This window comes from Panicum virgatum, chromosome 3N, assembly GCF_016808335.1.
Source record: "Panicum virgatum strain AP13 chromosome 3N, P.virgatum_v5, whole genome shotgun sequence".
Classification (NCBI taxonomy): domain Eukaryota; kingdom Viridiplantae; phylum Streptophyta; class Magnoliopsida; order Poales; family Poaceae; genus Panicum; species Panicum virgatum.
Window position 1 is genome coordinate 1,317,345 of NC_053147.1, and position 27,983 is coordinate 1,345,327.

General features: G+C 46.4%; 5 protein-coding genes and 1 pseudogene across 6 annotated transcripts; 3 read left to right on the plus strand and 3 right to left on the minus strand.

Annotated features, from left to right (window-relative positions):
• The first annotated feature begins 771 nt into the window (after positions 1-771).
• Positions 772-1,287, plus strand: LOC120666747 (E3 ubiquitin-protein ligase SIRP1-like). Its single transcript, XM_039946671.1, has one exon. The coding sequence runs from the start codon at positions 772-774 to the stop codon at positions 1,285-1,287; it is 516 nt and encodes a 171-aa protein (XP_039802605.1).
• Positions 1,288-2,323: 1,036 nt separating this feature from the next.
• LOC120666749 (RING finger protein 44-like) lies at positions 2,324-2,851 on the plus strand. The gene has a single exon (XM_039946672.1). It carries the CDS (start codon positions 2,324-2,326, stop codon positions 2,849-2,851), a length of 528 nt encoding a protein of 175 aa, XP_039802606.1.
• A 4,044-nt stretch (positions 2,852-6,895) lies between these two features.
• LOC120663533 (cytochrome P450 90A4-like) lies at positions 6,896-11,736 on the minus strand. 2 transcript variants are annotated; one of them, XR_005670529.1, is made up of 8 exons: positions 10,857-11,736; positions 10,484-10,762; positions 9,673-9,759; positions 9,446-9,524; positions 9,254-9,360; positions 8,988-9,124; positions 8,691-8,846; positions 6,896-7,084 (listed from the first exon to the last, which is right to left on the minus strand). XR_005670529.1 is itself a non-coding variant. In XM_039942383.1 (7 exons), the coding sequence occupies exons 1-7, from the start codon at positions 11,559-11,561 to the stop codon at positions 8,744-8,746; spliced, it is 1,497 nt and encodes a 498-aa protein (XP_039798317.1). In that variant the 5' UTR covers positions 11,562-11,736; the 3' UTR covers positions 8,447-8,743. The 2 variants fall into 2 exon arrangements, 1 of the variants encoding a protein (XP_039798317.1); XM_039942383.1 differs by lacking the exon at positions 6,896-7,084 and having other exon boundaries at positions 8,447-8,846.
• A 3,068-nt stretch (positions 11,737-14,804) lies between these two features.
• LOC120663535 (two-component response regulator ORR9-like) lies at positions 14,805-16,905 on the plus strand. The gene is made up of 4 exons (XM_039942385.1): positions 14,805-15,361; positions 15,488-15,565; positions 15,654-15,724; positions 16,514-16,905. The coding sequence occupies exons 1-4, from the start codon at positions 15,164-15,166 to the stop codon at positions 16,755-16,757; spliced, it is 591 nt and encodes a 196-aa protein (XP_039798319.1). The 5' UTR covers positions 14,805-15,163; the 3' UTR covers positions 16,758-16,905.
• Positions 16,906-16,980: 75 nt separating this feature from the next.
• LOC120663536 (DNA-directed RNA polymerase V subunit 5A-like) lies at positions 16,981-19,758 on the minus strand. Its single transcript, XM_039942386.1, has 4 exons — positions 19,333-19,758; positions 18,588-18,764; positions 18,135-18,248; positions 16,981-17,362 (listed from the first exon to the last, which is right to left on the minus strand). The coding sequence occupies exons 1-4, from the start codon at positions 19,657-19,659 to the stop codon at positions 17,237-17,239; spliced, it is 744 nt and encodes a 247-aa protein (XP_039798320.1). The 5' UTR covers positions 19,660-19,758; the 3' UTR covers positions 16,981-17,236.
• Positions 19,759-19,899: 141 nt separating this feature from the next.
• LOC120663534 lies at positions 19,900-24,005 on the minus strand (annotated as a pseudogene).
• Between the last annotated feature and the right edge of the window lie 3,978 nt (positions 24,006-27,983).

Genomic DNA, 27,983 nt, shown 5'->3' on the forward strand with positions numbered 1-27,983 from the left:
TCGGACATTTTTTATTTTATAAATTAATTAAATTTGCGTAAAAAAATAAAAATAATGATACCATACCGGTATTTTTTTCATTTTTGCTACTCACCGGTACTGTAGGAAAATTTTTGGGAACTAAACAGAGCCTCACAGGTGCTTTTCAGAGGGACATCTTGGGCAAGACTTTGGTCTCAGCTCTCTGAAAAAGGAAGCGAGAACTTTTCTAAAGAAGAATTGCAGACGCCTGGAGGAGGTGATGCTGGAGTTTTCCGCAAGAAGTGGTTGGAATTTTAGAAGGCGAATTGAATACTAGTTCTTCTGTTAGCTGGTTTTATCAGCTTTGGTGTGTTGGATGATAGGTAGTTGGGCGCTGCAAGTTTGTTTGTTTGTTTTAGTTTGTTTCTGCAGATGTGATTCTTTTTGTAGGCTGCAGACTTTCGCATTCACTCGTGATTGTTCGAGGCCAGATTTTTCGTCAATCTAAAAAAAAAAGCTCCTCTCCTAGTGAGGCGATGAATAGTAGTTCGTTGGGCAAGCTGATTCTTGGCAGGGGCAATGACTCTACGCAAGTCACTTCATCATGCATGCAATCCGATTCCGACTGTGCAAAATCGTGGAACATCGACTCGGATTCTGGCTTGAGAACATGGCAGCCGAGGTGTCTTACAAATTATAAAAGCAGCGCCATCCCTGATCCCTCTCCTCCTACGTACTTACTTCACGGCAGAAGCAAAAGCCACATCATCTTGGCGAGATTGTCCCTAGGGCCGGGCGGCAGCACATCTCATGGAAGGGGACAGCGCCGCCGACGCAGACGCCAACCAGCAGACGCTTCCGCGGGAGCCCGTGGTGGCCGGGGCAGAACCATCGTCGTCGACAGAGCCGTCTCCGTATGGCGGCGACGTGCCGGAGTTTTACCACCTCCAGATGCACTCGCGTCGCTTAACGACGTTCCTGATCCGCCGGGACGCCGCCGCCTCGTACACCCACGTGGTGGAGAGGATCCAGCTGGACGGTGTCGTGACGTGGTACGTCGACGGCGAGCCCGTGGCGGGCGGTGGTGACTACAGGAACGGCGGCGTCCCCGCCTCGGGCGAGGCCATCGCCGCTCTGCCGGAGACGACGGCGGGCGAGGGGGGAGAGTGCGCGGTGTGCCTGGAAGCTTACGAGGCCGGCGACACGCTGAGGACCATGCCCTGCGCGCACGGCTTCCACGAGCGCTGCATCTTCGAGTGGCTCCGGGTCAGCCGCCTCTGCCCGCTCTGCCGCTTCGCGCTGCAAGCTGAAGCCGGAACGGGTTGAGGACGGGACGAACGCCACTGCTGCGACATGACATTGCCATGGATGAGAGTTTGCCAAGGCCTCCTCAGCCGCTGACCCCAAGACGGCACTGAGCACGAACGCCCGTCGGCAGAAGCGCCGCAGCCAGGGGTGGCGCGCCGCGCGCGCGCGTGCCGACACTCAGCGTAGCAGAGCTAAGGGGACGGCGAGCCGACCATGGTGGACGCATGATGGAGCAGCGGCGGAGAGCTCTCAAGGAGGCAGAGTGGATGATCGAGACGCGGCGGCGCTCCGGCAAGCTCGGAAGGCGACGCAGGGGCCGGACGCCGGACGGTTGTTCCGTCCACCCCGGGGCGGACGGTATTTCAAATACCGTCCACCCCGGGGCCCCTCCTGTGCGTTCGATCAGGATTGTGCGGCTGAGATAATTCGGAAATATCCTCGTATTTTACATCCTTTCCCCTTCCCTCGCCATCCCGGCGACAGGACGGCCACGCGTGGCGCCAGCGAGCCCGTTGCGCCGCCGGTGCCAGGCTCGAGATGGCGCGCATCCACAGAAACGGGATGCTCGACGGAGCAGCCACGAGTCCTCTGCACGGCAGTCGGCAGCGCTTGCTCATAGCTGCGTCGGGGCCGTCGTTGCTGTGTCCGGGGCACGCCGTCGCCGTCTCTGTTCATGGAGGAGAGAGCGCGATCACACACACTCAGTTCAGCTGAACAACGATGCATCTGAAACGCGGGAGAGCGGCGCCTCCGGCCCTCCGGCCTGCCGGTGCCTGAGCTCGCCGCCGCAGCGCACTCCTCCTCCACCTCGGCTTGATTCCGAGTCGGAGTGTCGGACCCTGGTCCGAGTTTCCCAATTCCCACGTCATCAACCGCATCTCGGACTCGGAAGTGTTCGATTCGGTAAAACTCCTAAATATTGGATCCCCGATGGCCGACGCCCTCCGCATCTCGACTGCCTCTCGGCCCCCCTGCATCTCTTCTTGATCGCTTGTCCACCGGCCCGTCGGAGCACGAGCAGGGGCGCGCACCGTGCACGTAGCCACGCACGCAGATGGAGGTGGCGCGTGCGGCGGGAGGTTTTCTGATGCCGCACCAGATGTACCACGAGAGGCGGCCGGCTAGCGCCGCGCCGGCGGCGGCGACAGGAGGAGGACCCCGCCGCATCCGCATGCACACCGCGCCCCACGAGTTTTACGACGTAACGATGGCAGCCACGCCCAGCGTGAACTTCGACGGCGACGACGCGGAGCCCGCTTCTTTCTCCGCGTGGTTCCCGAGCGGCCGGTTCGGCGGCGTGCCGGCCGCGGCCAGCGCCGTGGAGGGCCTGCCGGAGACGACGGTGGGGGCGGGAGGGGAGGAGATGGGGGACGGCGAGGAGACCTGCTGCGCGGTGTGCCTGGAGGGGTACCAGGCCGGCGACGCGCTGAGGACGATGCCGTGCGCGCCCGCGTTCCACGGGGAGTGCATCGTGGAGTGGCTCTCGGTCAGCCGCTTCTGCCCGCTCTGCCGCTTCAAGCTGCCTACACAGGCGGAGGAGGACGCCGCCGGCCAACACCAACAGGCGGCAAGCCTGGGATAGATGATGACGGTCGTGTCAGTGGCACAATGCCATGTTGGTTTGCATCTGATGACGAGTATCTGTGACATGCACGCGTGATTTCTTGTATTATTAAGACTACTAGATGACTTAGCTAGTTGATGATGCAAAAGTGTGTTGATTAGATTCCGTGCTTGTTGATTCGACCGCCTACAGCGGTGCTGATGCTTTCAGTTGAAAGTTGTAGCCTGTGATCTTAGTTTGTAAGACCCTACAATGTGTAATGCTATGTAACGTGAGATCTGTCTTCGAAGCAGAACAGCTGGTCGATCGAGTGGTACCTACAGATTTGAAAGCTGCATCCCTGCTTTTGTCGCCCATTTGTTGAGTGTTGCTTGAGTCGTTGAGTGGTTCCTTCATCTAATAATGCTTGTGTGGTTAGCTTGTTGTACCTCAGTAGCTCAGCAATCAGGAAAAATTCAGCCAAGCATGGATGTGAGCGGTGGAGACTGAATAAGAAGGAACTGGCCTGAATGCATGGCCTGGCAAAATTGAGAATCGGCTGTCAGACGCCGACTGAATGGCGGCTCCTGTGAATCGTTGAGGAGAAACATGAGCTCTTGGCTGCCAAGAATCCAAGATGCTTGCTCAAAAGACACGAGTTCCTTGCACGGACTGCCGGCTGCGCACCGCCATGATGACCGGCCGGCTACTGCTCGCCGCTCCCTGCCACAGCAGCATCGGACGCTCAAACAATCATCGCCATGTCCTCCGCCAGCGCCACCATCTCCATTTCCGACAAGCCCGTGGCACTAACCACCACCTCAGCCGCCACCTAGACGGAGACCATGGGCGCTCCTAAACGGAACCCTCCGCTGCGGAGAACGACGCCGACCCCACGATGGCACTGAGCGCCACGCGCGAACGCCCGTCGGCAGGCGCGCCGCGGCGAGGGGTGGCGGCGCAGACACTCAGACCAGCAGAACCAAGGGAACGGAGACCATGGTGGATGCATGCTTTAGCAGCGGCGGGGAGCTCTCAAGAGGCAAAGTGGATGACCGAGACGCGGCGGCGCTCCGGCAAGCTGCGGAGGCGACCGTCAAATATTCCCAGGAGCGGACGCCAAATACCGTCCACCCCTGAGGTCCTTCTGGTGCATTCGATCAGGATCCTGCGGCTGAGATAATTCGGAAACCTCCTCCTATTTCACATCGTTTTTCCTTCCTTCACCATCCCTGCGACGAGACGGCCACGAGTGGCGCCGGCGAGCCCTGCCGGTGCCAGCCTCCAGATGGAGCTCATGCACAGAACGGGAGGTGCAGCCACGTGTGCTCTGCACGGCAGAGCCTGCTCACTGCCATAGCTGCGTCCTCACCGTGTCCGGCCGCACCGCCGTCGCCATCGGGGAACCTGCCTGTGGCACTAGCCACCGTTCTAGGCTTCTAGCAGTGCAGTTTCAATCTCTTCGGCTCATCCAGTCCTCGCCATTATTGAAGCTGATGGTGCTCTCTGGGGCTGCCTCTGTCATAAGACGTTCATGAAGGAGAGATCGCAGCGTGGACGCGTCGACGACTCGCCCCACGCTTCTTTCACGGCGTGCGAGGTTCGCGAGCGTCCGGTTCGGCAGCGTGCCGGCCGCGGCCAGCGCCGTCGCGGGCCTGGCGGAGACGACGGTGACCGCGGGCGGCAATGGCGAGGATACCTGCTGCGTGCGCGGTGTGCCTGGAGGGAATGAGGGATACGAGGCCGTGCGCGCAGACGTTCCACGGGGAGTGCATCGTGGACGTGGAGTGGCTCTCCGCCAGCAGCTTCTGCCCGCTCTGCCGCTTCAGGATGCCCACCCAGGCGGAGGAGGACGCCGCCGGCCGCCACCCAACACCAACAGGCGGCGCGCCTGAGATGATGACGGTCGTGTCCGTGGCACAATGCAACGTTTGCATCTGACGAGTATCCGCGCCATGCACGCATGATTACTTGTAAGACTACTAGTAGATGACTTAGCTGATTCAAAAGTGTGTAGATTTGATTCCTTGCTCGCTGTGATACGTACGACGGTACGAGCGCTTTGCGGCGGTGCTGGTGCTTTCAGTTGAAAGTTGTAGCCTGTGATCATAGTTGTATGCGATTATCTGCTAGGCCTTGTTTAGTTGCGTAAAGATTTGGGTGTAAAACACTGTAGCACTTTCGTTTGTATTTGATAATTATTGTCCCGTCATGGGTTAACTAGGCTCAAAAGATTCGTCTCGCAAATTACAATCTAACTGTGTAATTAGTTATTTTATTTAGCTACATTTAATACTTCATGCATGCGTTGAAACATTCGATGTGATGGGGAATCTTGTAAAGTTTTGGAATTTTGAAGGGAACTAAACAGGGCCCTAGTCTCATTGGCTATGTTCAGTTTCCACAAACTTTCCAAACTTTCCATCACATCTCTATCACATCGAAACATTAAATATAACAAATGACCAATGCATGGAGTACTAAATGTAGTTAAATAAAAAAACTAATTGCATAGTTTTGATGTACGTTGCGAGACAAATCTTTTGAGCCTAGTTAGATCATGGTATGACAATATTTACCACAAACAAACGAAAAGTACTACAGTGTGCTAGAGGAATCCGATATGACATTTTCTCCCAAAATTTCGTGTATCTAAACACACCCATTGTGTGCATTGTGGACACGCTTTCTGAATCTGAATCTCTGAATCTGACACAAGGTTGAAATATAGATGCTTGATTTGACTGTTGTCATTGTCATCGACTCCTGTCTGAACCTGACACAGGGTTGACGACGGACTGTGCAGTAGGTTGTTTGGAGCTTCATGTCGGCATGCACCACGAGACAGCAGAGTTGCGACGATTGGCAATCATGAACGCGCATGTTACGTGATGGATCAAGTAGTTAGCTATGCATGTGGATGTGGATGTGGATGAGGAGCAGCCATTGCGCACTGTATTGTGCAGCAAAGTGGATCCCCGGGAACATGCATGGTGCATCCACACTCCACAGGTGGTACACAACACAATGATTTCATCAGAAGCTGGCCGCCGGGCCCAACCCTTTTTGCCACGGTCCATTCGTTTGATTAGCTTGGTGTCATGGCACAACAATGCTGTGATCACTGGCTCACTGCATGGACACATGATGCATGCAATGCCTTCATCTTCACGCAGCATCCTCCTCGATCGATCTCCCCTGAAAGCTAGCAGATCGCCGGCCGGCCGGCCGAACATGGCGGGGAGATCGGCTGCATGATTGCTCCGGCACGACGGTGCCCTCCCTTTCGCGACCGCGACAGCCTAACAGGCGACCACACCGAAAAGGGGGCGGCGTGCACGAGCGGCGAGCCCCCATGGCCATGGCCCATGCCGCCTCTCGTTTCAAGATCTGGGGATCTGAACCTGCGTCACTGTACCATCACGTACGCCGGTGATGGGGGCAGATCAGCAGATCGTGACCCAGCGCCCGTGCACACGTACGTACAATCTCCGGCTGCAACAGCACAGCAGGTTGGCGAAGGGGTCCCTGTCGATGCGTGACTCGCTCGATGATCCTTCATCTTTTTTCTGTTCCTGCTGCCACCACTGTTTGTTTGCTGGGCAGCTTGGGCAATGCCTTCAACTTCAAGCGTGCAACGGCATGCCATGTTCATCAGGATGTGTGGTGGATTACTGATTCTGCGCAGGCAGCTCTTTTCAATGTATACAGTTTTTGTTCTGAACTTCTGATCGCACACTGTAGGCTCATGCACAGGCTACTGCGATGCAACAGTTTTGGAGCAGCATTTACTACTAGCAATAGATGAATGCACTGATACTCGAACAGAGCACACGCTAGTGGATCTGCACTGTATCTCCTGGGTACTGGGCAACTGACAGATACAGAAGTGTCTATGGACTAATATAACACAACAGGTTCATGATCCTGATGTGCTTGACAAAGATCGCTACAAATCTAAGCGACCTCTCTCCCATTTGCCAATAATTTACTGATAGAATAGCATCTTGCCCACCAAATCGTACACAATCATCACATCATTTGTGAATTATTAGGACAGCGATATAAACGACTAGCAAGATCTTAGGATACCCAAATAATGCACGGCAAAATGTTACCTGTAACCAGTACGCATTGCATAGCAGTTTTTGGGTCATTTTACAAGCAAAACAGAGTTTGCCGACTGCTGTTTATACCAAGTTACAGATAAAAGGGACTAAAAAAAAGGAAGAAAATTCTACTAACTACTGGGGATACTTTTCTTATCTATGACTAGTCAGGTTGGCGCGCTACGCGCGCCTATACAAAAAACGTGGACATAAAATATTAATAGAAAGATATTATCCGTTACTATGTTCGAAGCAACATCGTATCGATGTATTGAGTTAGATCTAAAAATTACAGTAAAGCGGCATAGTAGTTTTGTGTTTGAGAGCACGCCAATCTCAAGCATTGTAGTATAGAGGTACATGTAATTTTTCCTTAGGAATTTTTTTTTGTGTCAGTAGGCATAGTTTAATTACTTTAGTAGGAAAAAAAGTAAGATTAGAATTGAATGAACAGTTTAATTATATTTTGTGGGTTTACGGAGGGAAATCAAAACCCAAGAAGTAGTACAACTACCACATGTAAATGTAGTATACGAAGTTTAGTTATTATTTTTGTATGTAGGAAGTAGTTAAATATATTTTGTATTGTCAAATAATGGAAGGAAAATTTTTTTTAAGATAAAGAGACTAACTTTATAGAATCATGGGCCCACATGGGTCCCGCCTGAATAGTACATGGGTCCCACGTGGGTCCCGCCTGAATAGTACGTGGGCCACGTGGGCCCGCCTGAATAGTATATGGGACCCGCATGAATAGTGCACGGCCCCATGTGGGGGCCACGACTCATGAGGTTGCGCCGTTTCTTGGCCCTTTAGGCATGAACAGTGCACGGCCCCAAGTGGGGCCACGACTCATGAGGTTGCGCTGTTTCTTGGCCCTTTAGTATATGTACTTAATTAGTACTTCAAATTGGCAAGATTCCTTCGCAAAAAAATTTTGTGTTTACATGTAAAGTGAACTATACAGGGCCTAAATATCAAAGAAATGGTGCTCAAAGTTTAATGCAGAGCACTGAAACACTTCAGCATCGAAGCGACAGGCTCCGTGTTCAGTGATGCATTGGGTAAAACTAGTCAGGTTGGCGCGCTACGCGTGCCTATATAAAAAACGTGGACATAAAATATTAATAGAAAGATATTATCCGTTATTATGTTCGAAGCAACATCGTATCGATGTATTGAGTTAGATCTAAAAATTACAGTAAAGCGGCATAGTAGTTTTGTGTTTGAGAGCACGCCAATCTCAAGCATTGTAGTATAGAGGTACATGTAATTTTTCCTTAGGAATTTTTTGTGTCAGTAGGCATAGTTTAATTACTTTAGTAGGAAAAAAAATAAGATTAGAATTGAATGAACAGTTTAATTATATTTTGTGGGTTTACGGAGGGAAATCAAAACCCAAGAAGTAGTACAACTACCACATGTAAATGTAGTATACGAAGTTTAGTTATTATTTTTGTATGTAGGAAGTAGTTAAATATATTTTGTATTGTCAAATAATAGAAGGAAAAATATTTTTTTAAGATAAAAAGACTAACTTTATAGAATCATGGCCCCACATGGGCCCGCCTGAATAGTACATGGGTCCCACGCGGGCCCCGCCTGAATAGTACGTGGGCCACGTGGGCCCCGCCTGAATAGTATATGGGACCCGCATGAACAGTGGGCCGCGCCGTTTGGACCCTTTAGGCATGAACAGTGCACGGCCCCACGTGAGTCACGACTCATGAGGTTGCGCTGTTTCTTGGCCCTTTAGTATATGTACTTAATTACTCTTACTTTGACCATAACTCCATAGGCGTAACTGGAACCTAATGCGAGGTCAGAAAACAGAATCTGGTCGCCGCCGGAGATTGATGGGGTATCCTTTGAGAGTTCGGGTGGTGGGGAAGAAGACAATCCTATCTTCCTCAGCTTCTTCCCAGCTGCAGATTCATGAGCGCACAGTTCAATCAAAGTGGCGTCCAGTAGGCAAGAGGCAGATAGATTGATGTTTCAGCATATGATTATCAGCATCCTATGGCTCCAAAAACAGTGTAGAAACTTATTAGATAAGGATGCCTTACCTAAAGCGCGTTACAAGATGATGGAGAAAAACAGAAACAACAACTCGGGCAAGCTCATAGCCTGGGCACAGACGAGGTCCGCCACCAAAGGGAGTAAACAAGCTGGCCCCTTCCGCATTCTGAAGTTTATTCTTACTCTGCACAATTGCAACCACAAATTGGTTTGAATATGTTTCTTAGAGAAGTCATTTTACTTTTATAAGCCAGTACGTAACACATAGCAGAAAATAAGCAGAACAAAAGCAATCTAAGGTAAGTACAAGTACCTGCCATCTCCAAGGATCAAAGGTCCGAGCATTCTCGTAGTGTTCAGTATTAAGGTGCACAGCTCGGAATGAAGCAAATATTTTGCAGCCCTTTGGGATAATGTAGTCTGATGAACAAAACAGAACGTTACAAATGAATGAACATCCTCGGTTAAATATTGGGAAATTTGATGATAGTTTCTATTGGAGTACCTTTAAAATGAATATCAGTGTTTGCACGCCTGAATACCCCACTAATTAAGTTAGCAACACGCAATGTTTCATTTATCACCTGCAAAATGTAAAATATACAACTGAGCTCAAATGTTCATTTTAAATGATGTAGTGCAATTTGAAAAAATTAAACTGCTAGACAGCATTTTGCTTTGGCATGGTATATCAATAAAAAAAATTCAAAAAAAAGGCTACAAAAATATTACACATTGTGTAAGTGGCATCGACTTGTAATCGCTCCATTCCAGAGGTTGGTTTTTTCCTTTAATGTCTCTGATATTTTCATGCTCTTCCTGTAAATTCAGAAAATATCTGGAATCAAACTCACATGTTGTGCAGCAGAATAACGTCTGGACCACGAGGTACAATTATGTAACTTCAAATACTGAAAACAAAGGTTTCAGTCTTTCACTAGGTGGCTCAAACTTCCTATCCGGTCCCATTATGATGTTGCTACAATTCTCACTTTCGACCGTTCGGTTGGATAACGTTGGCACACTTCCAAGTACATAAATGGGAAGGAATAAGGCACCTTTATCTTTACTATGCACAAACAAGAAAAATGTTCCAGGAAGAAATCAGTTGGAGTTGCGTTCATAGCAGATTCACTCTAGGGTCTAGACAACATGATAAGAGAATAGGCAACATCACATCAGTGCCTATTGCAGGATTTCATCATATAGAATCAAACAAATTGGACAGTAACATTAAGTGAACAAACTGTATGTTATCCGAATTTAAAAACCTGCACTAGATTTCGACCTCAAACACAAGCCGGCGGGAGCAGATTTTCTGTTGGACAAGACTACAGGAGGTGACTATGACAGATTAAGTTAATCTAACCCTCGATTATTATAACATATTATGAAATCAGTTGACGTATTAATCTAACCCAATGTCCAAACTAATTTGACTGTTGACAGTACCTACCACCACACGTGCACCAGGATTGTGCTTACCACCTAACATTCCAACAAAGAATTGATAATTTCCAAGCAAATTTCTGACGATGCATACCCTGAGCTGCGCCAGCGCAGTGGGTGTCTCGGTGAGGAACTTGACAGCAAGCGTCATGAGCACGGACGTCGTCTCGTAGCCAGCCACCAGCAGAGAGAGGCAGAAATCCACCATTTCCTCCTCGGAGAAGCTCCCACCCTCTGCTCCAAGAAGCTCCTCCACCATGTCCTTCTTCTCAATCTTGTCATCCTCCTTCCCATTCGCGGCACCATTTTGCACCTTGTCGTCCATCCTCTTCCTTATCACCTCCCGCAGAGCCCCGGCCACCTTCTTCCTCGCCTGAATCGAACCAACAATCATTCACACTTGAGAGGAGATGCAATGTGTAGCGGATAGAACAGATCGGGGGAACGAAAGGCAAACGTGCGAGCACCTTGAGGGCCTGGCCGTAGGTGGTGAAAGGGAGGAGGTGGGCGAAGGGGAACGGGATGGAGAAGAAGCCGTCGATGAGCTTGACGTACTCACGGCGGACGCTCTCGGTCCACGGCCCGGGGTCGATGCTGACGAGCTGCTTGACGGTGAGGTTGAAGGTGATCTTTTTGGCCTGGTCGAGGAGGCGGACGGTGGCGGCGGGCTCCCACTCCCGCATGGTGGCGAGGATGAGGCGGTCGATGTGGGCGAGGAGCGGCGGCGACGCGGGGCGGCCGAGGCGGGTGAGCGTGAGCGCGTGGAGGCGCCTGTGCGCGGGGCCCTTGGTGAGGAGCAGCGAGTGCGGGCCGAGCAGCGTGGCGATGGAGGACGGGTAGCTGCAGTCGACGGCGCGGCCCTCGGCGGCGAGGAGGAGGCGGTTGAAGGCCGGGTCGGCGGAGAAGACGGTGCGCTCGCCGAAGATGTGGGTGGTGAAGACGCCGCTGCCGTGGCGCGCCACGCGGTCGTCGATGAAGGGCTCCGGGTTGGGGGTCTTGTAGGCGGAGATGAGGCGCAGCGTCTCCCCGACGAGCGGCAGCCCCGTGCTGCCCGGCGGCAGCCGCGCCGACCCGCGCTTCGACGACCGCGCGGCGAGGAGCCATCCCAACGCGGCGGCGAGCAGCACAGCCGCGGCCAGGAGGAGCGGCGGCGGCGCCCCACTCGCGTCCATGGGCGTGGCCGTGTGCGGTTTGGCTACGGTTGGGTGGGGACTGGGGAGTGGATGGCTGGATCAGTGGAGGGAGCGCGTGCGGGTGTCGGGAAGTGAGATTGAGTGCTCTGCGCTGCCTGCGGCGAGACGGCGAGAGAATCTTTGACACCAACCCAAGAGTCAGTTCCCAAAGCTGGAGGATGTTTGTGCTGTGGGGGTATATTTGTAGGTATAGTTGACAATTCTTTTTGTCAAAATTTTATTTTAATTGGAGATTTTGGTGTTCAATATTAAGTTGTTGGGAGTTGGATAATAAAGTTATTGTTGCTTTGGTCCAAAAGGGAATGCATGGCAGGGTATGGGGGCAGTGTGGCCATGTTGGTGAAAAGGGGTGAGGAATGTTTGAGTAAAAAGAAATAGGGCAATAGGGGGCCACTTAGGGTTTCTTTTTTATTATTTTTTAAGGAAATTACTATTTTTTAGATTATACAGTACAACTCAGACACTAACAAAGTACGCACACTCACCTCTATAAACACATGTATACAAATCCTACCTCCATAAGTATTTTCGAAAACCGGATCTTTTTTTATGATAATGTGAGGAATATTTTTGAGTAGAAGGAAACAGAAGAAACAAAACTCACTTTAGTTTTGTTTTAAAATTTAAACACGCACTGCAAAAATAAATGGTGGTGTTGTGTTGAATAATCTACGAATCTATCACTTGCAATTTTTATTTTTGAGATAATCTTTCTAGCAACTCGGCTCATAAACACGACCGGGCCGCGTTTCTCTTCCTTTGGTTCGGCCCAGAGCTGGAGAAGAAAATGTTTGGGCTCCATTTGCAGTTTTTTCAGTTTAAGGCCTGCTTCGGTCCGCAACTGGAGTGAAAACGGGCCTAGCGGCGCAGCCCAACTGTCAACTCCTCCTTTTTCTTTGCTCCTGCTGCAGTTTTTTTTTAATGGAGGTGTCCAAGGATTGATTGCTAGTTGGGCCCAAACTGGAAAAATAGCAGAAGGCAAAAGGACAATGAGCCCGCTATTATATAGCAGAGAACAAGAATAAAGAAAAAAAATCACCGATCATAAAGCTACGTACATTAGCCATTAAAAAAATTGAGCTCTTAGACTGAATGTGAATGTATGGGCTATGCTGTGATCTGTCAGTGATGCTGTGATTAGTTGGGGTGCATCGTGTCGACGATCATTTACAGTTACAGGACGGTGCTGCAAGATACTGTCTGCCTGTATCATCATTGATACAGACAGAATCGCGCACGATGATGCATGACTTTGCTCATCAGGATCTCCCACATGGCCGGCATGGAGTGGAGGAACCGCGTGCCTGGCCTGGCCACGCGGCTGACGAGAGGTCGAGGAGGAGGTGGCTGAGGATAAGACGAGACCGCGGTTGCCAGGAAAGCGAAAGCCAAGGACGGAATCCGGAGCGTATCGCTCGCGCTGGGAGACGCCGCTTTCGCGGCGATCCGAGGCGGATTCGATCGATTCGACGGGCGACCCAGCAAGCGATCGCAATCCTTGTTCAGCAGCAGCAGTGGGTGTGGCTCCGTCGAAACGAAAGCGACGGGATCTCTTCTCCCGTATCCATTTCGCCATTTGGGTAGCACTGCGTGCATGAAGTGTTAAATGAAATTTATTTGTAAAATTTTTTCTGAGATTGGTTAAAAATCTCATTAGATTCTTCAGAATTTATAGCGCAAGAATTTTAGAGTTAGTTTTGTAAACTACTTTATTTAACATCATAATTAACGGTCAAAATTTTCTAGCACTTTCTAACACCTTAAACCAAACAAGGCCATTCTCTTTGACTAGTACAACTAGTCGCTCGTCTTTGCAATCTCGGAGATTCGATCGATGGGTTGCAGGGGGAGGGACGGGAGGCTCGTCGTTCGTTGCAATCTCTGAGTAGGAGCGGATCCAAAGAGGGGCTAGAGGGATCAAGCCCCCTACCTCCCAAAATCAATGGATCCCCCTCTAAGCCCTTCTTAATTTTTTAGGAAGAAATAATGAAGAAGGGGATATTAAAGGGAAGAGAGGGAGAGGAAGAAGATGACAAGGGAGATGAGCCCCCTCTAATTGTGTTGGCTGGATTCGCCACTGTCCCCGAGCATCGATAGCCACGTGAATCGTGTCCTCATCAGCTGGACTGGATTAGATTGGATCTCGCGGGAGTAGGTTGGTGTGTGTGTCTTGGTCCTTTAGTTCCCAAAATTTTTTATATGCTTCTGTAACTTTGAACGTTTGACCACTACTGCTAATTAGAAGTATTGAATGTGAATAACTGACAAAACTCATTTCATAATCTCGGCTGAAATCCCAAGACGAATCTAATGATCCTAATTGTACAATAATTAGACAATGTTGTGCTACAGTAAACAACCTCTAATGATGAATTAATTAGTCTTAATAGATTCGTCTCCCGATTTCACGTCTATTCGTGTAATTAGTTTTATAATTAATCTATGTTTAATACTTCTAATTAATGTTGCAAACGTTGCCAAAAAAATTTGCTAACTAAACGGGCTACCAATTACCATACCAACAAGGAAGGATACTACAGTAGTATTACTACTGGCTACTCCCCAGACCCGATGATTCCATTTCCTGGCAATCCCTTCCGTGGCAGCTGGTAGCTTGGATGAATGCCTTGATCCAAGTTTCAGGTATGTACCGGCAGTTCAGCGCGCCTAAATCATCGGCACGAACGTCCCATTCAGAACTCGAGACACCATCTGCGTGGCCTCATCTTATCTTAGCGAGACATCTGCAGATCGGTGCAGCAGCAGCAAGTGCACCATACCGTGTGAGTTGCGCGAACAGAACTCTGTTATCCCTGGCTAACAAGGCCTAGCATACTCTACTCTATTGGGAGTTGGGATTACAAGCAAGTGGTTTCACAGGCAGCAGATCTCAATTTTTTTTACTAACGACAACTTGCTGCAGAGAAAGAACACACCAGATCGCCGATACTATACGTCCGTATCTTTCATCCTTTGAGGTCACCACAGCAAGCGACAAACCAAGAACTCAGAACCAATTAATAAAGCCAGATATGATAGCAGCAGTAGAAAAAGGGTGAGGGAACAAGAGGAAATGGTGGACCCTTTCAAGAGCAGAATACAGAGGGGGTCCGGTCCGGCTCATGATGCTCTTGCCTGCCTGCCCGAGTGCTCTCCCTCTCCCTCTCCCTCTCCCTCTCTTCTATTCTATTCTTCTGTGGAGATGGAGTCAATTCCTGGCAAGATTTGGAGCAAATCCGCCCCGGATCTTGCTTTCTCCATGCGCTGGGATTTCTTTCTTAGTCATCACACCCCTTTCCTCTCTTCCTTCGCTTTCCATCATATCTCCTGGAATCCCTTCATGTGCCTCTTCTTTATATATACCAGCTCAACCACACCCACACCCACACCCACACCCTTCAAAAGACAAGCAAAGCCTCTCATGCCAAGCACACAGACCTACCTCCCTGCTTTCAGTCTCCTCTACAACTCTTCCTCTCTGCAGCTGCTTGTAGCATCCTCCTCCTCATCCTCCTAGTCAGGTACAAGAAAACGAGCAGAGAACACAGCAGGGAGTTCAGATCAGCTCTCTTGTTTCCTCCATGGCGGTGGCCACAGAGACCCCGTTCCATGTCCTGGCCGTGGATGACAGCCTCCCGGACAGGAAGCTCATCGAGAGGCTCCTCAAGACCTCTTCCTTCCAAGTCACCACTGTCGATTCCGGGAGCAAGGCTCTCGAGTTCCTGGGGATCCATGGCGAGGACAGCAGCCCACCAGTTTCGGTTCACGCAGACCAGCTGGTAAGGAGATGGCTTCCTCTTCCTGCTATGAGTCGACAAATCAGTAAACCATGTGCAGTGTTGTTCCTAGTCTGAAGAAAGGTTTCTGATGTGTTTCGGTTCTGCTACTGTTTTGTGGATAATCAGGAGGTTGCGGTGAATCTGATCATCACAGACTACTGCATGCCTGGCATGACAGGATATGATCTGCTTAAGAAGATCAAGGTAGCTACCATATTCTCTGTTAGTGTTTCTTGTATGGTCCACTGAAGACAATAGGATCTAAAGATGTATGCTTGTTTTGTTCAAGCAGGAATCAACATCTCTAAGAGACATCCCAGTGGTGATCATGTCATCCGAGAACATTCCTTCAAGGATCAATAGGTGATAATTCGTATGGATCTTTGTAATATTGTTTCAGATTATCTCCTGAGTTTTGAAAGAACAAATCCAAGTTAAGCGTGCAGAAATATTAGTGAGTGTCTGAGTAGAAGCAGGAAAACAACTTCATCATTTAAGAGAAATGTTTCTGGATGACAGCTGACCTGCTCTTGCTCAGAAAATTACTTCATGGTTTGAAAACTTTTGGAGAGTTAAAGTTCCTTTCTTCTATACGGAAACATAGAAATGATCAATACCCGTAAAACATAAAAAATGAACACCCATAAAAAAACATAGAAATGAATATGTCTAGGACAAAATTGGACATGGGAATCTCTCAAAATCCTTAATGATTTGGCGTCACATGTATTATATAATAGAGGGACCGCCCCACACATGACACAGCTCACACCGTCCAAGTATAATCTCGACACCTCTGGTATAAAATAAACGAAAAAGATATGTGATGATACGCATATCGATCATGAAGATCTTCCATATTGCCGTATCCATGAAACAGGTTTTGTTGATGCAGACAGCTCACTAGCACCACTCGTCTTTGTCCGGGGTTTATTCTATTTCTAGGTGCACGATATACAACTACAAGCAGCGTAAAGAAACTTGAGAGGACCCTGAGTCACATAAAGAATCAAAAGATATGATATCTACAAAAATTGTGAAAGAAAAACATACGAAATAAGAAATTATATTTGCATTTCTTAATTGCATATGATACTTTATTATCATAAGAGAAATCCCTGACCCATTTCTGATTTTGATGTTCTGAATCAGATGCCTGGAGGAAGGAGCGGATGAGTTTTTCCTAAAACCAGTGCGGCTATCAGACATGAGCAAGCTGAAGCCCCACATACTGAAAAGCAGATGCAAGGAGCACTACCACCAGGAACGGAACCAGCAAAGCGACAGCAACAGCAACGAACGCAGTAACCCCACGAACAACAGCAACAGCCGCAAGAGAAAGGCAGAGGAAAACGAAGAAGTTTTGCCCCAGAAAAACAGATCAAGGCACAGTTAGCTGCAAACTGATTATAGGAGAATTAACCCCCCTTTTGTCCCTTGTTTTTTATTTTACTTAGATTTTGGCCTACTGATTTGTAACACAGGCGTTAACCATATTATGAACTTCTTCAATAGAATCAAGTGACTCTGCAACAGTTATCAGAGGACAGCTGAGCTAACAGCCTAATTAATAGGTCACTGGACACATCTTACGCCAACTTTGCAAAAAGCATCTGAAATTGACTGAGATAACTCAAAACCAGATTAGCTTTGTTACTGTTTCTAAGATTAGTGTTAGACTGGAGTCAAGTATAACATAGGACAATACAGTAGCCTAGTGGGGTTGCGAGACAATTTTTACGGACACCTTACAGAGAACTTCATCCTACATAGTAGGGTGCTTACACTGGCCTAGAAGGGCAGTATCATCTGCCGAGAAGTTATTTTTACTAACTGCTTATCAGAAACTTCATCCACGGAAAACCACAGCACCCCTCAGAAAATACACCTGTATGTCACATGGTTCCCGGTAAGCTCGCTGTCATATGTAACTTTAACAACAGTTCCCTTGCCAAGGCCGTGGTAGCGAGCAATAGCATCAGTCTCCAGCATGCGAGGCAACTGAAAGATACAAGCACCAATTTTCAGTAAAGTGGCCTGGAATTACTTTGCAACAGGTCGAGCTAGCTCTATCAAAATAAATATCCAAGGGAACACAGAACTTATTAATGACAAGTGGGAATTTACACTTCAGGCATGATACGGATCCACTAACCAAAACAAATTAAATGCATTATCACCAAGGCAATTATAAACAAAATTTTATTTTCTGTTTTGCATATCATTATGTAAGGAGCCTGCAATATATAATACGAACCTATATAAATAGAAAGTGAAACAAATTTGGCATTGCAATTGCAATTAAACAAGCATTCTTGTATATATATGATAACAGTACTCTGCGTACAAAATATGGGACGATTGTCAGTTTCAATGCCATGAAAAATGCATAAACACAACATTGTGAGTACAATATAAGTGACCATGTTCACCAAATTATCATCAATATTTCCATGTGACCAAGTCAAGACACTCAGCTGGTAATTTCATAATTTATTAGTCTCAATCATGACATCCAGAAAGCACTAAGACATTGCAGTCACCTTATGGCCATGATCAAGATCAAGTGCTGCAATTATGGTGTTACAGTAACTCAGCAAGTATCATGAAAGCAGCAGCCTACAGCCAGCACCAGGCCGCATTATTACATTCCACAAGATGTAACAAAAGGAGGCTACAAGATTCTCGTAGCGCCATGAATTCCAATGCCAGTACAACAGAGCAGTAAGAGATTATAAAGTAACTTCCAACATCAAATTATAGAGGAACGCACCTGTGAATCCACCACATTGTATTCCTTCAGGAGCTTGGCTTTCTCCTCTGGAGTTAATACTTCATGCTTGGGCTTCAGGACATGCTTAGTAATGTTCACCAGTAGTTCCGTGATCTACCATTGGAGGAGCACATTGGTTTGGATACAAATATTAATATACGATAAAACAACAAAATATCAACTTTACATGATGAAAGTTACAATGCTGCAAATAGACACCAGACATTAAGATCATGATGTGCAGAAGAACAAATAGTGAAAATTCAGATTCAAAACATACTGTAGCCAGTACAGCTAGTCCGTTACTGGTTGCAAAGAAGGACAATATAAGCTACTTACTGTTACTCTTAAGGTGTGAGCATTGTAGTTACAACCAAAAGAGTCCAAAGTTCTTCTTTACTTACAGAAACTGAACGAAATGTGAAGAGCAACCAACATATCAGACAACCTAACCTGGAATGTGTCAACTTTAAATGGGAAGATATCTTTAATAGATTCTTTGGCTCTAGACATTATTCTGCTCTGCAATATCAGAATAAGTCTAGACAAGTTCTCTTCTTTGACTCCGCTATATATCTCCCGGATAAGTGCAATTTTGACAGGTTGAGGTGGACAGAACACAACTTTCACCTGCAAAACACATTGTTATGATATATTATTTACTCATCTGGAACAAGAACCATTGATGTAAAGAACCACCTTATGGATGAAGAAGATAAGCGAGAAAAACACTCGTACTATACCTATGTATGCAATCACTGAACTTGTCTAGATACATACACGATAAATTAAGCATTTTACCATTCTACTTGTAGAATGGTGCTAACCCTCAATCATGACCAGAAGAACAATAATATTCCTAGACCATACAGACAATCACACCTAACATCAACAAAACAGCAAGGAAGGATCGATCGGTGAGAAAGGGTATGAAAGAAATGTTACCCCTCTTTCTCCCTAACTTCTTCAGTTTCGCAATTTATATCTCAGCAAATTAGATTCCACTACACTAATGAGTAATTGTGAGAGGTTTCTTAATCATGGGTATAAAGCCTGGTCTGATAGTCAGGACAAGAATGTGGTCTAAATTGCGATGTAGTAGAACAGGAATCTAACTAACCCTAACGGAGGAACAACTGAAAGCATACCGGTGATATCATGGGGAAAATGGGAAGAAGGGGAAAAAAAAAACCCCCACCTTGTTGGACGGGTCGGAGGCGAGTGTAGTGGTGAAGGCGAGGCGTTCCAGCTCGGGCTTGTCGGCCCACCAGGCACGGAACTCCGGGAGGGTGCGGGCGAGCTCGTCCTCCGGGACGCTGTACCCGCGGTCGCGGAGCATCTCCAGCGCGGTGCGGCGCGCCAGGAAGAGGCGGTGGCTCTCGACGCTGCCGCCGCGGTCGATCATCGACGATATGCAGGCGGCTACCTCGGGGACGCCGTCGTCGTCGTCGATGGCCGCGGCAGGGTCGGCGGCGCCGTTGCGCGCGAGCGCGGCGGTGGCGGCCGTGCTGTCCGCGGAGTCCATGGTGAGCGCCGATAGCTGGGAGGGGAGGAGGGGTTCACTTCTCGTGTTGGGTCGGGGGGCGGGTGGACTGACTGACTGGGGCAGCGGCCAAGCCGGACAAGGGGACGCCTGAAATTCCAGCCACCATGTACTAGTACCAAGTTGCTCCTCCTGTATTCTTTGGATGTAAACATTTTGAATCACAGTTGATAGAATTCATATCTTCCACTAAAAAAAATGTACTAATACCAAGTGATTAACTGAGAGCAAGTTTGTAATCATTATTATAATTTTGTGGCACTTCATTTCGTCTGCCAAATGTTTATTGTAACTGAAGTTCGATTAGATCATGCTACTATGATTACAGATAGGGGTAGAATTGCAAACGTGAAGGCACAAACAAAATCTGGAAAGTCAGAACACTACAAGTCTGAACATTCCACCAACAGTGTTGAATGTTAGTTTCGGCTCTTGGTTAAGCATCAACGACAGAATGACAAGTTATGTATCTTCACTCTTCAGCACACGCGTTACTTTGCCTGGTGAACAGGCTCCAACACTGGGAACATCTTCTCAAACTTTGCATTTGAGAGGACCTTGTTGGGGTCCAGCTCCATGCGTGCCTTGTTATATGCATCGACAGGGAAACGCTTCCACAGCCTGGCCTGTAGTTCAGCTAGTTCGTCCTTGTCCTTTGGAACCTAGGGAGAAATGGAGTCAGAATAGTCACCACGCATGAAATTTGTTGCAAATAAGCCAGGTATGCGTGCAAGTGAAGAGGTCATTCTCTTAAAATTAACTAGAATGATGTCATTTTCATCATGTGTTCAACAAAGTCCGAAGAACTGCAATAATGTCTACGTAAATCTTAAAATCTGCAGTAGGATGTAGTACCTCAATTTTGGCCCAGTGTTCATATGCAGAATAATCATCCCAGAGACTTTGCACCAGGCTCCTGTAATTGAAGAACTCCTCCGTAATTTCCTTCCTTTGGCGAGCATCTGATGTTGGCAAATACATTATAATACCAACCTGCACAGATCCCAGCAAGTTGGTCACTGAGAGTTTACACGTAGGTGGCAAAAGAGAACCACGTTTTACAAGCCATGCATGGCTAATGAATTATAAGTGATGCAAGAGGTGCCGAATTTTCCAAAGCAGTTAAGAGTTGTAATGTGCAGCTGTTTCATAATGTATGTGATTCTCAGAAATATGGGAAAGATAACAATTACAGTGGAACAGTTTGGTAATGTCATCTATACAGAAGAAAGGATTTCGCCATATATTTGTTAAAGTAGGAAGCAAAAGAGCAAATTCTGCTACTTCCCTGTACATTTTTTGGAGTAGGAAGCAAGAGAGCAACTCCTATTATATTTAGAAGAGGACGAGAGCACAAACGAATTGTAAAATATCACTTTTCAAACCAAATTATCCAGCGCAGAAATCAATGATAAACAGATTATGAGATGCAAAAGAACTTTTAGGTAGGTGATGAAAGATGGCAACAGCAGCCCAGATTGAACATATAAAAAAAATCAATTAAACAGGAACAAATTAAATTACCCATGAAAACACATCATCTTCTTCGGAGCTTGATGCTGGGCTCATTGGACTCTTGCTGTGGGCAGTCCAACGCTGCTCAATTGGTGCAGGTGCAGGTATATCCTCCTTTTCAATCAACCGCAGCAACTTCTCTATATAATCCAGATCCTTCATACTTGGATTTGCTATTGTTCCTGTGGGGAAGCAGTTCTCAGAAACCCACTGCTGCCCACCACAATCAAAGCCCAATATTTCATCACTCCAGCCCATGCGATACCCTTCAGACTTCTTCCAATACTCAGCTTCTGCTTTATTGACTTTCATCACGTGATGTTTATCCAGTGGATCAAGGGCAAGCAGCTTATCCCTCAATTCAGTAAATGAGAGTGTATCTATTTCTGGGTCATTACTTTCTGTTTCAGTTCTGAAAAGCACCTATAAGGTGGCGTAAGCGAAAAAATAAACAAATACCATTGCTGAATAAGGCTAGAAAATTCCACAGAGAACTACGTAATTTCAAAGTTGCTTCATTTGAGTAGATCAAATGGCTCCAACAGCATTTATGTATGCCAGTTGACTGTGTAAAATAATAAGTTAATTCTCCGTGCATGTGGATTTAAAAGTAAATGAACTGAATGTTTGCAGGTTCTATGCTTGTATACAAATTAAGTAAATAGTAGCCACAAAAGCCCCAACTTACATTTCTTGCATCACCAATTTTTTTAGTGAAAGGGCAAGGGAAACACCTCTTCCTAATTTCAATTGTAGAATCTCCTACAACATCCATCAAATCTTACATATAAATGAAATCTTCCTCAGGAGAGTAATGAAGCAAAGAAAACTTTTATGAGAGGAACAGAACTAACAGGTGCACCCACAAACTTATTGTCTTTTCAGCTGACAATGCCTGGGAGGTGCTACTGCATCATCAGAAAGCGATAATTCGTGTATCACTCATCAGACAAATATAACTCTTCTAACTGGAATCACATCTTATTTCTACATGAGGTTCAATAAAGGCAAGAAAACCTAAGGATCGACAGATTCAGACTGAAATAGGGTAGGAACAAACTAAAATCTGAATGGATACGACAATAGTAGAGTACAATAATTTATTGAAGTCAGTTCAATTTCTAAGTGAGAGAACATTTTGTCTGATTCTTCGGAATAGCAAGTGAAGATGCATTAAAGCTTGGGTTATCAAACCATAACAAGTGTATGTGCGCACCTATATTTTTTCAGCGACTCCCGATAAAGGTTGCGAACATGATGTAATGCTTCATCTTTTCCATATTTTGATGTCAACTTTGGGGTTCTCCACTTTGAGGGAGGATTGCATTGGACAACAACAACTGTGTCAGTATAAGGAATCCACAAGTACTTAATATGTTTGTTTTCTGAGAGCCACTTCCTGCGAAGGGGGAGAAAGGAAGAAATTTGAGGATGTAACAACTGCATAGGCAAACCATGTATATAGATATACTAGGTACATAAAGATTGGCACAAGAAAAATTACTTGTGGTTTTCTTAACTTCATCTGCATTGGAAACGAATGTATGTTGCACAAGCTGGTGTCTTTCTACACATTGAAGAGTAACTTCTGCAACGACACCTAGGCCACCAAGTCCACAGCGAGCAAGATAAAACAACTCAGGATCCTTCTCCTTTGATAGCTCTATCGTCCCTTTGGCAGGGGTAACCAGTTTCATGCTAATGACTTGCTCGTCAACAGGAGGCAATCTGGCACCAGTGCCATGGGCACCAACCTGCGATCAATCATGAATAGAACCATAGATTAATTTACCAGAACTTCGTATGCAAGTTACAGTTATACAAGTTGCAAAGGGATACAGGGACCGGCTACAATTGGCGCGCCCCGCGATTATGACAAGGAGAGCTTTCTCAGTATAAGAAACTACTGGTAAAACGAATGTCGGCTCTGGAACACTCATTTCAATCCCCTCAGAAGGCTATGTGATGATTTATTTTTCTACTATGATGGCATACTAGTGATTCTAGGCAATTCTGAATATTACATTGAAGTGGTTAATCCAACATCAAACAAATGTGCGCTGACTTGACTAGTCGATTCTCATTCTACTTTCAGTTAAATGATTAATTGGTACTATTTTTAATCAACAGTCTTATTGGAACTTGGAAGTAAGACGGTCGATGTTTTTTTTTTTACAACAGACCTGAATGAAGCCTCCAACCTGCTGCTCCCTAATGGACGCAAAGTTCTGCAGCGTGTCACTGTCTTCTTCTTCACGTCGACGTCGAGCACCTTGTCCATGAGCGCGAGACTGACCATTCCAGCCCGGGAGAGAGCGAGCCCATTGGGGGACAGCCCAGACCCGAGCGGCCTGAGCTTGCGGCGCTCCCTGTGGGCGGTGGCGAGCGCGTCCTCGAGGGCCGGGAGGGAGTCCCGCTGGAGGAGGACGCGGGTGTGGACCTCGTGGGTGGCGCTCCAGTTGGAGACGGCGTGGAGGTCCTCGGGGAGCGGCGCGTACTTGAAGGGGATGGCCTTCTTGTGGAGCGCGTCGGCTGGGAAGGGGAAGGAGTAGTAGGTGGCGGCGCCGCAGCCGAGGAGGAGGAGCGCGTAGCCGGCGTACTTGCGGAGGTCAGCGTCGGAGGAGACGGGGGAGGGCGCGGAGGAGGGGGAGGTGGTGGTGGTGGTGGGCGGTGGGGCTGCTGCTGCCGCGGCGGAGGAGGTGGCGGGAGAGGAGGAGGTGCCGCATCGTCACGTTGGACGGCGCGGCGGTGGCGAGGGGAGAGCGCCGTGGACGTGGAGTGAGTGGTGGCGTTGGGCGGCGCCGGCAGCGGCCACCGCACCAGATCGCGATGGGCTGTTTAGCAGTCTTGCCCGGTGGGCTGCTTACTTGTGGTTGACGGGCTCATGGCCCCCACTGCTGCCGAAGCTTTCCGGCCCAAGTCCGACGCCTTTCCGAACACCACCCTTCTCTCTTCTCTCTTCCCAGCGTTAATTGCAGCAAAAACAAGGATGCATACTAATTTCAAAAAGAAAGAAAAAGCATGGATGCACGGTAACAAGTTCTCCGCAGCAGCTAGCTAGCACTAGCATCACCCTGGTCTACCAAATAGTATCTACTAGGTGATTCCCCGCGCGTTGCTCCGGGATTTAAGAGAGCTTTTCGATAAACTATGACAAAAAATATAATAATTATTTAAATAACATATTATGGAGAGCATGCAGTAAGACAAATAACAACTTAGATTGAATTTGCTAAGAAAACAAAAAAATGATATATTTTCTAATCAATAAAAGCTTGTATAATTTTTTTGTTAAATTTGGAAATTTATAGTGTAAAATCACTTTGATTGGGGGGGGGGACAGACCCCTGCCGGGCCCCCGTCGAATGAATGGATACTCTGAAATAGAACGAGAGAAAGCAAATTTGATTAATGCTACTTCTATTAGTTTGGAACAATTAGAAAAGTCTAAAAACGAAACCCTTTTTTTTGAAAAACAAAGGGCCATGAATCAGGTTCGACAACGGGTTTTCCAACAAGCCGTACAAGGAGCTCTAAGAACTCTGAATAGTTGTTTGAATACCGAGTTACATTTTCGTACGATTCGTGCTAATATTGGCATTCTCAGGGCCATAGAATGGAAGAGATAATGAAATTTATTCGATTTTGAACTTCTACTTTCGTTTAGAATTTAGGCATTATTTTTCCCCTTGCTTCCGAAAAAAAAAGATTCAAGAAACACTAATGGCAACCCTTCGAGTCGACGAAATTAATAAAATTCTCCGCGAACGTATTGAACAATATAATAGGAAAGTAGGGATTGAGAATATCGGTCGCGTAGTTCAAGTGGGGGATGGGATTGCTCGTATTATAGGTCTTGGTGAAATAATGTCAGGTGAATTAGTTGAATTTGCAGAAGGGACGAGAGGTATTGCTTTGAATTTGGAATCAAAAAATGTTGGAATTGTATTAATGGGTCCGCCCATGGGGGGGGGGGTGCAGACCCCTGCCCGGCCCCTGTCTCTGCCCATACAGAGGAAGGGCATAGTTGTGCCGAAGAAGAGCACAACAATGAGAAAGCTGAGGAAGGCCAAAAAAAGCCACTAACAGCATCTCTTAGGTCAGTGCTGCCATGGCGAGGCGCAACGCGAGGAAATTAGAGGCAGAGTAGAATGGTTCGGGGTGGATGATTTCCGATCTTCCTCCAGCGATGCAGACATTTTATAGAGAGCTGGAAAGGCGGATGGTACTCGACCCCGACGACCCATTTTGTTCCCTTTGTGATCATTTATTTTGAGTGGAGCACTTGATGTAGGGGAAGTAGAAAGAAAGACATGAGAATCATTTTTTTTGAATGGTAGAATCAATTTATTTTGAGTGGAGCATTTGCTGTAGGGGAAGTAGAAAGAAAGACATGAGAATCATTTTTTTTGAATGGTAGAATCAATTTATTTTGAGTGGAGCATTTGCTGTAGGGGAAGTATATATGGTTTTGTTTCGGTTGCTTTGCTTCCTACATGCATGCATGACGATACATCTGTGGCTGTGAATAATCGACGTGCAACTTTTAGGCTTGATTATATTGATTGTCGCGAGCTGGTGGAAAAGTTACTTGGGTTTTGTTATCATTTATTGAGTGGAGCACTTGCTGTAGGGGAAGGAGATAGAAAGACCTGAGAACTAAAGCAAAATGAGCATTTATTTTGAGTGGAGAACAGAATATGAAAAAACATAAGCTAGAATGATGAATCAACAGTCGTGATTAAACTTGGGCTTAAGATCGAATGTACACAATTTTGTTGATGATGTGGTGCAATGTGAGTTTAGAGAAATAGAAGTTAATGGCTTGTAGTGGGGACCAACTATATAGGTTATATAGATATAGATGAGTGATCAATATTATCCCTTGGACACTATGCTCATTTATATATTTTCCATTGTTACCAAGGTGCTCATTGTTACCGGAACATAGAGTTATTCTGTTTTATTGTACCTGTATTGAGATCATCGGAAGTTTTCAAATCAATTGAACCATAACTTTTTGATTTGAAACAATTGAATGTTGATCAGGAGGGCAGAGTAAAAAGGGGCCTTTCCAATAAGCGCGCGCGTCGGGAAGGCTGTTCGCGCACGATCTGATAGCCGAGGAGTTTCTTTTTTTTTAGAAAATTTTTATTATCCATAACTTTCTAATTTTAGAAACCTATAACTTATGCATATAAATTTTACGTATAATTTTTTTCCAAACAACTTCTTAGGGAATATTTTTCAGCACAGTTTTTGTGATACATAATTTTACGCATAATTTCTTCAATCAAAATTTCAAAAGATATTTTTAGCATAATTTTCACGACATACAACTTATATGTATAACTTTTTTTAGAAAATTTAGCGGAAGATTTTTCTTTAGCGTAACTTTTATGCATAAGTTCACTATTCAACTTCGGAGAAAGATTTGTAGCATAATTGCAATGAAATATTTATCAAACAAAAATTTATCAGGAGAAAATATAATAAAAAGGTAAAAATAATACTAAAAAGAAAAAAGATAACACTTGGTTTAACCGAACTCAATGGAACGCATTAGAAAAGAAAAATGAAAAAAGAATGAAAATAATACATGTGTCCACCCAATCCACCCTCACGCACGGACTCAAGCAAGCTAGCCTCCTTGTCTCACTGTCTTGTCACGTGTCAGAAGCTCCACGCTGGAAAAAAGAAAGGGAAGGAGGGCTCCGGGCTGGTTGGATCGATTGCTGGGAAGAAAACTAGCGCGTGTGGATGGGAATGAAATCGCGGAGTAAAATGTTCTTCTCTGCTGATCATTTATCAGTTGTGGTTTTTGGAAGAAGGTACATAGACATGTGATATATGAATGAGTTAGAAAGGCTAGAGTCAATTAAAGTGGTTCTCCCAGCTATGAATAAGGATTTCCTTTCCAAATGGCCAACTTCTTCTCATTTTTTTTCTTCTAGCAAACTCCAGTCCTTGATATGTAACCTGCTGGGACTCCCAAATATTTAATGGGGAAGGTCCCAATCTGACAAACAGCTCAGCATACCTTAAGCCCATATTTTTCATCCCCATTTAAAAGAAGCACTTCACTCTTAGAAAAGTTAATCTTCAAGCCGGACATGAGTTCATGTATGTATAGCAGCAACTTCATATTTCTGGCATTGTCAATATTCTCTTTTAAGCAAATTATGGTGTCATCTGCATATTGCAGTATGGCCACTCCATGGGGGATCAGATTATCAGCCAAGCCAGTCAGCAGCCTATTTCTTTGGGCGTGTCTGACCATTCTTGTCAAATAATCAGCAGCAAAGTTGAACAGAATAGGTGAGAGTGGGCCCCCCTAGCGAACTCCTTTGTGACTAACAAAATAAGGACCTGTCAGGTCATTCACCTTAACACTAATAGTACCACCAGAGACCACCTTCTTGATTCAATCACACCAGGTTTCAGAAAATCCTCTTATTTTGAGGCAGCTAAAGAGAAATTCCCAGCAAACTTTATCATATGCTTTTTCAAAGTCTAACTTGAGAACCAGACCCACTTCTTTCGTTCTTTTTGTTTCATGCAGAATTTCATGCAATGCCATGATACCATTCATTATGTGTCTCCCTTTCATAAAAGCTGATTGGTTAACTAATATCAGTTTTTCTGGTAATGGATCAAGTCTCAAAGTGAGAACTTTAGTGATCCATTTGTAAAGACAGTTTAAAAGACATATGGGTCTGAATTGCTGAATTTTTTGCAACAGAGTGATAATGCCATAATTCAGCCTGCTCACATCTAGGTTACCAGCATGG

What these genes read in the sequence shown, in the direction of transcription:
- LOC120666747 (XM_039946671.1), top strand. Translation starts at nt 772, where the DNA reads ATGGAAGGGGACAGCGCCGCCGACGCAGACGCCAACCAGCAGACGCTT.
- LOC120666749 (XM_039946672.1), top strand. Translation starts at nt 2,324, where the DNA reads ATGGAGGTGGCGCGTGCGGCGGGAGGTTTTCTGATGCCGCACCAGATG.
- LOC120663533 (XM_039942383.1), bottom strand. Translation starts at nt 11,561, where the DNA reads ATGGACGCGAGTGGGGCGCCGCCGCCGCTCCTCCTGGCCGCGGCTGTG. An exon ending in CACTGATATTCATTTTAAAG is followed by an intron (nt 9,361 to 9,445) that starts GTACTCCAATAG and finishes TTTGTTCATCAG; the next exon opens with ACTACATTATCCCAAAGGGC. An exon ending in CATCTTGTAACGCGCTTTAG is followed by an intron (nt 8,847 to 8,987) that starts GTAAGGCATCCT and finishes ATGAATCTGCAG; the next exon opens with CTGGGAAGAAGCTGAGGAAG.
- LOC120663535 (XM_039942385.1), top strand. Translation starts at nt 15,164, where the DNA reads ATGGCGGTGGCCACAGAGACCCCGTTCCATGTCCTGGCCGTGGATGAC. An exon ending in ATCTGCTTAAGAAGATCAAG is followed by an intron (nt 15,566 to 15,653) that starts GTAGCTACCATA and finishes TTGTTCAAGCAG; the next exon opens with GAATCAACATCTCTAAGAGA. An exon ending in ATTCCTTCAAGGATCAATAG is followed by an intron (nt 15,725 to 16,513) that starts GTGATAATTCGT and finishes GTTCTGAATCAG; the next exon opens with ATGCCTGGAGGAAGGAGCGG.
- LOC120663536 (XM_039942386.1), bottom strand. Translation starts at nt 19,659, where the DNA reads ATGGACTCCGCGGACAGCACGGCCGCCACCGCCGCGCTCGCGCGCAAC. An exon ending in CCTCCGACCCGTCCAACAAG is followed by an intron (nt 18,765 to 19,332) that starts GTGGGGGTTTTT and finishes TGTGTTTTGCAG; the next exon opens with GTGAAAGTTGTGTTCTGTCC. An exon ending in ACAATGTGGTGGATTCACAG is followed by an intron (nt 17,363 to 18,134) that starts GTGCGTTCCTCT and finishes TGTATCTTTCAG; the next exon opens with TTGCCTCGCATGCTGGAGAC.